Source organism: Protopterus annectens, chromosome 3.part1, assembly GCF_019279795.1.
Source record: "Protopterus annectens isolate FY-2018-M chromosome 3.part1, PAN1.0, whole genome shotgun sequence".
Lineage (NCBI taxonomy): Eukaryota > Metazoa > Chordata > Ceratodontiformes > Protopteridae > Protopterus > Protopterus annectens.
Genome location: NC_056732.1, coordinates 396,926,840 through 396,939,116, shown reverse-complemented (window position 1 = coordinate 396,939,116; position 12,277 = coordinate 396,926,840). Strand labels below are relative to the sequence as shown.

General features: G+C 36.6%; 1 protein-coding gene across 1 annotated transcript in view; it reads right to left on the bottom strand.

Annotated features, from left to right (window-relative positions):
* Positions 1-12,277, bottom strand: part of LOC122798145 (ubiquitin-conjugating enzyme E2 E2) — a 2,036,734-nt gene that overhangs the window by 239,873 nt on the left and 1,784,584 nt on the right. The window contains exon 4 of the mRNA XM_044066864.1: positions 832-964. Within this exon, the coding sequence (XP_043922799.1) occupies positions 832-964 (133 nt within the window). The remainder of the gene's footprint in view (positions 1-831; positions 965-12,277) is intronic.

The following is a 12,277-nucleotide window of genomic DNA, read 5'->3' as shown; positions in this document are numbered from 1 at the left end:
TAGGCATGTAGTTTGGGAGACCATTAAGGAGCCTAGCCTAAATTCCCAATTGTCCAAAATCATTGTCTTGTTAAGTAACTTGCTCACGGTCACACAGTAGACAAATGAGAGCTGAGGAGAATAAAAAAAACTGCACCACAGATGTAATGTGTTATCAGGTCAGTACCTCAGTCCTCGGAGCCGACACCCATATTTTAATAAGGTATGTACCCATAAGCAGGTCTGACTTTATATGGAACATCAGTAAACATAGGACAAGCAAGGCTAAATTTGATGGCCAGAATCACTGCAGTTGTGAGGTATGCTGAAAAGTAATAAACAATTGCTAAATGTAGCAAACCAAGACCAGCAAATAACAATAATTTCAGAATTTGGGGTGGGTGGTACATAAGTGATATAGATTTACACTATTTTATTAACTTAAAATCAAACTGTTCTTTACTTAGTGAAAAAATAAATAAAAAAAACAGCTTTACTGAACAAGCTCTACTGCTTCCAAGAAGTTCAGCAAGAAAGGTCTTTCTCTTTCCCAATGTTGTTGTTGTGTCTTTTGGCTTTTCCCGGTTAGGGGTTGCCACAGCAGAACTCTGGTCCGCTAATGACTGGCAGCAGATTTTTACGTGCCGAGTTGCCAGCTCTGACGCACAACCTTCAACGAAGGTACGCCCATTCACGTGTATCTCCACACAGAAGACGCTTTAGCTGAGAATCGAACGGGACAACGTCTTACTGTGAGGCGACAACGCTACCGCAGCACCACCACCACAGTTATAAAGAATATTAATTATGAAACAGTAACAAGATTTGTTATTTCAATGCATGTAAACTGACCTTTGGTGGTTTGAAAGGGTAGTCGGGAGAGAAAGTTATATCTAGGAAGAAGACTCCTCCTTCATACACTGAACCAGGAGGGCCCAGAATCGTTGACCGCCATTCATAAATATTGTCTGCTTTAGGGCCAGCACTGCAGAAAGAAAAGAAGAACGAATGGGAACAGGTTAGTCAGCAATGTCATGGCAATACAAAGTGTGGTCAATATTTGCTCAGTTTACTTCAACAATCATAAACAAATCAGAATCTCTACAAAATCCTGCAAACTTTTGTCATTTAAACTGTGATAAATGCTAAAACAATTATGACAGAACTACCTTCTGAAACACAGAGAGTCAAGCCAATCATAACAACACTGACAAGGAAATTCTGATCACAATTCTGCCTTTTCAATTGTATTTTATTTTACCAGAGCTTGAATGAACAATACATATATGATTAACCAATCTGAAACATGAATGTTCCTAAATTTCTGAGAACATTATCATTACATGCTATATTGCTCAAAGTAGGGATAATAATACAATAAAATTTGTGCCAGCGTTCTTATTAAACATTAATCCACAACTGTGTGTGGGTAACACAGGATTTACCCATGGTTGGTATGGTTTGATCACAAGGGTGACACCCAAGTGATTAAACAAAGCCAAATACTAATAAATTCTATGTTACTCACATACAGGGATGGATTACTGCTATTATACAATTATATTACTTAAGAAAAAAATCTTATGTTTTCTAAATAATATCATTGTACTAAAAGTCTTTACTGCTCTTCCACCACATTCTGGTAGACTGGGGCACTTAAATGATGCACTGTGTGTCCTGTACATGTAACAGCTACACAGAATGTTGTTGTCTACACCCCCCCCCCCGAAATGATTGAAGACTGAAGTCATTAAGTGAGTTGCCATGGAACTGACTGTACAGTTGTTAAAAAAAAAAAAAATATATATATATATATATATATATATATATATATATATATATATTACACACATATATACTTTTGTAACCTACTCCGTGGAGCAGACTATTAGTTTAAGACTTTTTAAAGCAGTTTGAATTCCCTATTTAGTGACACTGAGAAAGTAAGCTAAACTGCTTTTAAAAATAAATCTTAAGCTAATAGCTTGCTCCACAGGACAGGACACAAGGATGGCATTACTGTCCTTATTCTAATAGAAAAACACACTTTTTTCTTGTTTTACTTACATTGATATGGAACAATTGAGCCAGAGGTGACCAGATGCCTTGCATTCACACAGAATGAATGTTACAAGCATACACCAAGGCAACTGTAGTCAGGATGACAGAAGGACTTTGGAAGCAAACAGTTTGCCTGTTTCCAGTGCAATGGTTAAAACATCAGGGGAAATACTCTGTAAATGGGGAGAGAGCTGGTATATTACTACTCATACTTTGTAGCCTGATTTTAAATGTTTTTGTAGTATCCACAAACATTTCTTAAAAGCTGCTTTTCACCTGGTACAAGAATACATAACCACCACAGTGCACAGTGCTACGATGCTGTTGTATTGTCTGGCTGTGGCATAATTCAGACTGGACGCACAAAGCAATTAGGGTGAGATCTGAGACACATTGTCCCTGGGGAAGGAATACATTTACCCTGCAGGGTCCAAAGTGACTCACAGAAAGTGAATCCTTTATTGCAGATTCAGCTGTACACAGGTTATTCCCACAGTCCAAAACATATTTTTACCATCGATTGTTGCAACACTTATAAGTAAGGCAGCCACCATCAGACTATAATCTATCTGGGAGTGGGAGCTGAGATATGCTGCACTGCTGTGGTCTCAGGTAGGAAAGACTAGTGCCAACAATTTAGTGAAAACTTTTCTAACTACAAATGGAGGGCTGAGAACTGAAAATGGAAACTCCTACGCCTGAAACAAATGTATTTATCAGAACCTGTACAACGAAATGTGTAGGTAGCTACTCCCCAATTTCTAATACCATCACTCAGAAGAAGAGCCCTGCCTTATGAGTGTTAAGAAGCTTTTGACTGTCAACATCCAGAACTTTTTTTTCTAAGGACAAAATGATTTGTTTAAGGAAACACCAAAAACTAGTTTACTTTGATTGTTTTTCTCCTGGACGACAATAAAAATTGTTGACAATTATGAGATCTAAGAAAAAATATGTCACTGTTTTCTGACCAATACTGTAACAGCGAAGTGACCTGCATTTAATCCTTATGAAACTTACAACAGCTAAGCCAAAATATGTGGTTGAATCTTTAATGTGTGTTTTTCAGTGGCATGAATTGATGTTAGAACGCATCACCTTTTTTTCTATGCAATGTATAAAGAAAGTTTATGAAGTCTGTAACTAAAGTTTGTGACTGCTTTTTCATGGGAAAAACATGAATTATACATAAGCTGAGAAACAGAAATGCATACCAGACATCTGAAACAGAAACTGTTATTGTTAAACTCAGTGATTAAAACATCTGTGACTGTTCTTAGACAATGAAGTTAAGGATCATGTACAATCATTTTCTGCATATACCTGCAGTCTTTCTCTTTCTTCTAGGATGACAGGATGGCTTCTTGCTCTGCAAATCCAATTTACTGGATATTCTGTTTCATTTTACTGTTATTTCCTGCTTGCAAACTATGGCTCGCCACAAACTTATGAGGGAAGTACTTCCTGTCTTTGCGTCATCATACTTGTCTCCTTGATGATACGAAGTTGGATATTTCCTGCTCTTCCTGCATTAGTAGGATGAGTCCCTTTCCTCTTTTTTTTTATGTAAATAAATAACATGTTAATACTGCTCATGGACTGAGTGCAGTATGTTTATTAAATGAATAGATTTTGCATTAGCAATTAGCATGCATTTTTGGACACAATTAAAATATCTAGCATTAGTTTCTAAATGTAATCCTCTGTGATTTACTAGAAGTTGAAATTTATGAGGGATGGACAAGATAAAAATACGAGGCAAAATCAGCTGCATTCTAAAAAATCATGGGCAGTTGAGAGATAAGATTCAGTGACATTAGGCAAAATCAGATACAGTTAATAGTTATGGACTTTGTGCTGCACATGATATGCTTGTGTGACAGTGAAATAGAAACAGTCTTCATATCTGCTTTTGCATAAGGGGACGCAGAATGCATGGGGATTTGAAAACCAGATTAACTAACAACTTGTAGCTAAATCCTCTCTCTGTATGCCTTTTCTTTCTCTTGCTGACTAGGTAATGGACTCTGCTGACCCCGACATGATGTCAGCAAGTCAGCAAGGAAGCAGAACTTCCTGCAGAATAATCAGTGAGAGTGTATCATGTTATGGAGGTCTTTTTTGGAACAGATCTTTCTTAAAAAGAAAAGTGAGAATGCAAACTTAAATGCCAAAAAGACAGCCAAGATTAACCACTGAGGAAATTCAGTTTGAGAACAGAGTTACAGATACTTTGATTTTGTCAGTATGCACGTGATCTTTAAGTTGTAAAAGCACCGTCGGAAGAGTCTGCAAGGATAAGCTAGCCAAAAGCAGGAAGACAAAACTCATATTCAGATAAATGAGAAACTCAGAATAACTACATCTGTGGTTTCTGTATGGGGAAGATATAAACCAAACAGCCAAGTGAGCAAGAGAGAAAGGGGGCAGCTACCCTGGAGCTTGAAATATACAGACCTAGATAAATGAGAAACTCAGAATAACTACATCTGTGGTTTCTGTATGGGGAAGATATAAACCAAACAGCCAAGTGAGCAAGAGAGAAAGGGGGCAGCTACCCTGGAGCTTGCAATATACAGACCTATGAGCCAAGTAGCAAAAAAGAAGGAAATAAATGGTGTAAAATTCACTATTATACCATGACTCCCTCATTAATATTCCAAAACGTGCACGCTGATTGGTCAGCATGCACATTGTAAATCGACTTATACTAATGGAAAAAGGTCCGGTCGCCTGGACTTTTTCCATTAGTATAAGTCTTTTTTAAAACACTGTCTCGCTATGTTAAAGGAGTTTAACATAGCGACACAGGTTTAAAAAAAGCAACGGAGATCTCCGTTGCTTATTTTAAAGCTGTCTCGCTATGTTAAACCCATTTAACATAGCGAAACAGTTTGTAAAAAGCAACGGAAATCTTGCTTTCTCCATTGCTTTTTTTTTTAAACCTGTCTCGCTATGTTAAATGGGTTTAACATAGCGAGACAGCTTTAAAATATCAACGGAAATCTCCGTTGCTTATTTTAAAGCTGTCTCGCTATGTTAAACCCATTTAACATAGCGAAACAGTAAAAAGCAACGGAGATCTTGCTTTCTCCGTTGCTTTTGCCCACAGTTCTGATGTACTGCGTCGGCATGCACAGTACATCAGAACTTCCGCGGAATACCAGACAACTGCGGAAGGGCAGTAAGGAGGCATTATACAATGCCATTATTTAAGAAAAGTAATTATTTATTTTCTTAAATAATGTCATTGTATAATAGCAATAACCCACGTCTGGGTGTGGATAATGCTGGCTTTACCCACGGTTGGCTTTGTTTCGCCCTCGGGACCAAACCACGCCAACCGTGGGTAAATCCAGCATTACCCACACCCAGGCGTGGGTATTGCTATAGTAACCACCAAACATACACTACTGGAAAGCAGAGTCCTTGGACAAATGGAAATACTTGAATAAACAGAAAAAACTTCTTTAATTAACAGAAAGTGAAGCACAGAAACATTTTCGTCACACTTAGACTTCATCAGATTAAAAGATCATTCACCCCTGCCTTTTATGCTTCCTGTGATTATTACTAACCAATCAAGTAAAACACTTCATTAAACTCAGTTAACATACAAAATTAAAAAAACTTCACATAAACAACTCTGTGCAATATACCAACTTAATTTTCAATATAATCATAAAATTCATGTACAAAATGTTAATAAAACAGTTAAAATACATTACAATACAAATAAAAAAAACTTTATGTAAAAAACAGTGTGTGAAAACACTTTCATTCTTAACTGATAAACAACAGTTGCTGGTATACACTATGGCACCAATACAGTACTGTATAGAGTCTCTATTCGGCTTAAAATATGCTCACCACTTCAAACAATGAGACACAGTCAAGTCGGTAAAGTTCACAAACATCCAATGCTGATGTGTAAAAGGCACAAATACAGCTCTCGTTTCTGCGATGAAAAATCACCAAATGCAGCAGTAATAAAAGATAAATTCCTTTTATTCACAGTAAGCGCTTTCGCCTTTCGGCTTCTTCAGACTGTTTGACAATAAGACATGGTTAAAAATAAACATTTAAATACTCTAGTGCGACTACTCATTGGTTAGAACCATGAGCATGTCATAAAACACACAACAACTAGGACCGGAACTAACCCTGCACTAGCATAAGTAATTAAAATCACAAAACAGTAGTTCAAAGCATATGTAGAATTTCAAAAGTCACAAAACATCTATAAATGTACAACACTCAATGTGAGCGGTGTCTTATATATTAAAATTGAGTCAATCCAACTGCTTCAAGATCGTTAGAAAATATATACATGTACACATAAACATCCCATGAACAAGGCGCTAACGCCAGTATATTCAAATAATATTTCGATGGATACCTGATGTTATTCATGCATAAAGAGGTCGTAGGATCACTAAGTTGGTATAACATTTAGAAATAAATCCATTCTCAAAATCGCAACTCTTGCTGTGAAGACTACTGACTGCCGTACACCCTTGCCTGGTGAGGACGTCACCACGTAATGCAACGGCAATAAAACAGAACAGGCAGCTGACTTTCAAAACAAAAATATGCACGTATATCTCCTAATACAGCCAGCATATGATAATTAACTACATAAAGTGCAACAGTGCAAAATATATAATAATAAATACATCAGAACACATGAGTTAATTTAAAAAGACAACGTATGTGAAAACTGTAAGTGCGTTGTCTACCATCTATGAACCTTCCTAAAACGTTCTCAAAGCATGTATAATCCTCACCTATCATACTGTAAGAACAAGGTAAGGAAAAACTTCATCATAGCAAATGAAGAGTTATAAATTATCAATGTTTACGATAAAAAACAGGAATCGCATTCACTACATATGCTGAGGGTGAAGGAAACAGAAATAAATAATGAAACAGATCTGTGACAGGTACGAACCATGTGAATAGTATGAAAGCCTATCCGACCCTCATCTAATAACATCTTACAGGGATGTGCAAAACACGACTATTTAAAAATTCCTGGAACAAGCATATGACATAAACAGGAGACCAGTTGGTATACAGAAAATACCAAGGTACTCCTATGTTACTAACTTATATTAAAAACATGTGAGAAAAGATATGTGTATAATTTTAGTGTGAGATGTTTATACAAGCGATTTAATACCATAGCACCTCAAAGTAAGGAATCTATATTACCTTATCCCTAAGAGACTCCTTTAGCCTACTGGAGCTTGTACAAACCATTCCCACTCTAAGGCTTCACTATCCAAATAAACCAATTGAGTGGTCCTTGGATTAAAAACTGTAACAGTTTGTACTGAATAAAAACTAACATTGATATATTAAAAGGCTAACATTAATATATAAAAAGAAAATGAAGTATATATTATGTCAACACAACACATAGTAAATAATATTCAGTCTCAAAATTGCATGCATATATAATCAAAGACAGAGAAAGAGAGAACAAAGGGTGGTGGTCAAAGTGGCCATAATTATCTCTCAATAGGAGGCTAAAATCAATATTAGTATTTCGGAGCTCGTAATTTCCTTTTTCTTAAAAAAGGTTTAATTTGGACCTTATCATTCAGGCCCGGATAATGGTCAGCTCTGAGTCTGATAATCCACTTCATCTCATTCTCTAGAGTATAGTTAATAATGTCTCCTCCTCTCGCACCTGGTATGATCTTTTGAATAACAAAAAACTTAAAATTATGGCTGGTGCCTCTTTCCTTGTTGTGTTTTGCTAACGCATTGAACATAGAACCTACCCTGATGTGGTAGATATGCTCCCTAATACGTTCTTTCAGAGCCCTATTGGTCTTCCCAACATAAAATGCTGGGCATATCTCACAGGTGGCCATATAAACAATGTGTACACTATTGCAAGTAGTGTTCGTCTGGAAGTTATATACACGTTCAGTATTAGGGTGGGTAAAGACTGTGGTCCCATTTATGTAAGTGCACTGATTACATTTTCCACATGGCATCGTGTTGATGCTATTTGTTTGCTCCTTATGAGTATTATATTGATACCTGGGATTACACAAAATTCTTCTCAAATTGGGTTGGTTCTTGTACACTACCTTTAACTGAGGTCCCACTATATCCTTAATGTCCTTATCTAGTAGCAAAACATCCCAGTGTTTTTCCATGATGTGTCTAATATTCAAAGAATCTCTAGTAAATAACATGGATGCTCTACAGATATTCATAGATCTGGGTGCTACATCCATATTTAAGTTAGGCGATGGTTCAGAAAAATATGGTTTGGCTTTATTCTCCCTCAGGGCTCCAACGTCTGATATGGTGCGTTCAAAATCTGCAACATCATAGCCTCTTTGCATAAACTGATTCTCTAGTTCAGCTAATTCCTTAATATAGCCTACCTCTGTGGGGTTCAACCTCGATGCCCTAATTACCTGTCCTTTCATGACGTTATCAAAAACATACCTAGGATGCATGCTTTCCTTATGTAGTATGGTATTCCTATAGCACGACTTCCTGTATACTGAGGTGTTCAACATCCCATTACTGAGCCTATTGATGTTAACATCTAAATAAGAAATCTGATCGTATGAATATGTGGTAGTGAATTTCAAAAAATTGGTGGAATGATTCAGATCAGTTATAAATCTCAAAAGAGTATCTACATCACTTTTCCAAATGAAAAACAAATCGTCCACGAATCTACGATAAATACCTACATGTTCCTTATAAAGATTGGATTCAAAAAGGAAAGTCTCCTCCCATTGAGCCATAACAAGGTTGGCGTAGCTGTTAGCACAGGACGTGCCCATGGCTACGCCATCCTTTTGGAGAAACAATGCTTCTCCAAACATAAAGATGTTATTAGTTAAGACAATTTCTAATAATAAAGTAAGAAAGTCTATTCTCTCAAGAGTGAGATCAGAGTGTGTCTTTAAGTAATCTTGGATATATTCTATCCCTAATTCGTTAGGGATCACAGTAAAAAGACTCACTACATCCAGTGTGACTAATAAGTATGATGCATTGTCTTCTACGTACTTCATGTAGGAATATAAATCCAAAAGGAACTGTTTACTGTCCCTCAGAATAGTATGGTTATCGTTAACCAAGGGTCTCAGATGGTATTCAACGAAAATGGACAAAGGTTCAGTCACCCACCCTTGTCCTGAAACAATAGGTCTCATGGGTGGTTCTGTATGTGATTTATGAACTTTAGGGAGGCCTTGTATAATGGGAATGAGGGGGTTGTAAACTCTAAAATAATTATATAATTCTTTGGTTATGTTATTAGATGCAAATAATTCATCCAATGTATAGGATATCTGTAGAACTTTCTCCTTAACAAATTCTATATCAATCTTTAAAATCCTCAAGGAGGAGACACATTCTCCTATTATAATCAGTGACATCCATTAGTACTATCGGTCCTCCTTTATCTGCTGGCCTGATCACCACATTATTGTCATTTCTTAAATCTTTAAGTGCCTGCCTTTGTTTGTAATTTAAATTGCATTTGAATCTCATATCATGTGATTCTTCAAAATGTTTGTGTATATCATTTTCTATCATCCTAGAATAAACATCAAGAAGGGGATGTAGCTGGGGAATGTATACGCTATTAGGTTTGAATTTCTCATTAATTTTACCTGTACTGGTGTTACCAAATTCTAATTTCAATTGTACATTCCTTATAAACATTTTAGAGTCAACTATGTAGTCTACAATATTTCCTTTCTTGGTGGGTATAAAGTTCAACCCTTTGTTTAAAACTTCCTCTTCATGTGCAGTTAGTATCCTACTTGAAAGGTTTACCACTAACGAATCGATTTCTCCCACATTCTTTTTAAGGTGGGTCCTTGTTGCTCCCCTCCAGACCCCTTTCTTTTTTGCCTGCCCCTGCTCATGGATCTCGTTCTCCCAGTTTGCTGTTTGTGTGCTATGGGGAAAGGGGTATTAGTTAACGTCTTGATCAGTGGTTCTGGATGTAAGCCACTACATTGTGTAGTTTTCCTCCTAACAACTGCTTCCTCTGATGTATGCGAATCAAAGGTTTGTGTATGGTTCATTCCGTGTGGCCCTCCTGTTGTGTTATTCTCAACATTGGAATTATCTGTGCTCCTCTCCCCATCTTCCTGAAAAACTATCTCAGTGTAAGAGACATTTCTATCTTTGTTATTCTTATTATTCATTTGCATTTCAATACTAGCAGTGTTACTAGTCACTGGTATACTTGAGTTTGCTATAGAGGTAGGTACAGGTGTATTTCTAGTTCTACCATTTGTATCATTTCTAAAAGCATTCCTTCTACCTTGTGCATCATTAGTGTTATGATTTGTAACATTAAATCTATCTCTGGGCCAAGTAAAGACATTGGAATTCTTGAAATCCCTCATGTCTCTTAAGATCTTATTCTTCTTCTGTTCTAATAACCTTCTTTCAAGTACTAGTACATTATCTATCACTCTTTCTAATTTAACATCAATGTTGTTCTTAGAATATTTTTTCATAATTGTGTCAAACATATTATTCACTTTCAATCTCAAACTATCTTCTTCAGGTTTATGAAAATTAATAAGCAGTTTCATATAATTATAACTGAGTTCCATGTTGAGTTGTTGCCATTGGTACAACAGGTCCGGTACACTATCACCTGAAGTGGGCATCTTCAGGATGCGTAGGCCCCGTGGTATGATACGTTTCTCCAAACAGGCCTCAAAGTAATGTCTTTGAATTTGTAACTTCTTTAATTTAATTGTTTCATGTTCCAAAGTGAACAGTTCTTCTTGCATAGTCACAGATTCCTCATTATATATGGCATCATCTGCTGGATCAAGGACCGGCTCATATGCCAGTAATAAGTTTTCACTACCAGTCACACAACTTTGGAACCTGTCGGTTCCTGTATGAAAATTCTGTCTTTGTGGCACATAAGGTAATTCAATATTGGAGGTGTCATTGTCGGCCATCCCCTTGGATTTGGAAGAAGAAATGTAGATATAACTAAAAACCAACGACCAAAAGTTCCAAACCTCGGGGTGTAGTACCAGCTAAATCAAACGAATAACAACTGATAAACAACAGTTGCTGGTATACACTATGGCACCAATACAGTACTGTATAGAGTCTCTATTCGGCTTAAAATATGCTCACCACTTCAAACAATGAGACACAGTCAAGTCGGTAAAGTTCACAAACATCCAATGCTGATGTGTAAAAGGCACAAATACAGCTCTCGTTTCTGCGATGAAAAATCACCAAATGCAGCAGTAATAAAAGATAAATTCCTTTTATTCACAGTAAGCCTTCGGCTTCTTCAGACTGTTTGACAATAAGACATGGTTAAAAATAAACATTTAAATACTCTAGTGCGACTACTCATTGGTTAGAACCATGAGCATGTCATAAAACACACAACAACTAGGACCGGAACTAACCCTGCACTAGCATAAGTAATTAAAATCACAAAACAGTAGTTCAAAGCATATGTAGAATTTCAAAAGTCACAAAACATCTATAAATGTACAACACTCAATGTGAGCGGTGTCTTATATATTAAAATTGAGTCAATCCAACTGCTTCAAGATCGTTAGAAAATATATACATGTACACATAAACATCCCATGAACAAGGCGCTAACGCCAGTATATTCAAATAATATTTCGATGGATACCTGATGTTATTCATGCATAAAGAGGTCGTAGGATCACTAAGTTGGTATAACATTTAGAAATAAATCCATTCTCAAAATCGCAACTCTTGCTGTGAAGACTACTGACTGCCGTACACCCTTGCCTGGTGAGGACGTCACCACGTAATGCAAGTTAATTATCATATGCTGGCTGTATTAGGGGATATACGTGCATATTTTTGTTCTGAAAGTCAGCTGCCTGTTCTGTTTTATTGCCGTTGCATTACGTGGTGACGTCCTCACCAGGCAAGGGTGTACGGCAGTCAGTAGTCTTCACAGCAAGAGTTGCGATTTTGAGAATGGATTTATTTCTAAATGTTATACCAACTTAGTGATCTCTTTATGCATGAATAACATCAGGTATCCATCGAAATATTATTTGAATATACTGGCGTTAGCGCCTTGTTCATGGGATGTTTATGTGTACATGTATATATTTTCTAACGATCTTGAAGCAGTTGGATTGACTCAATTTTAATATATAAGACACTCACATTGAGTGTTGTACATTTATAGATGTTTTGTGACTTTTGAAATTCT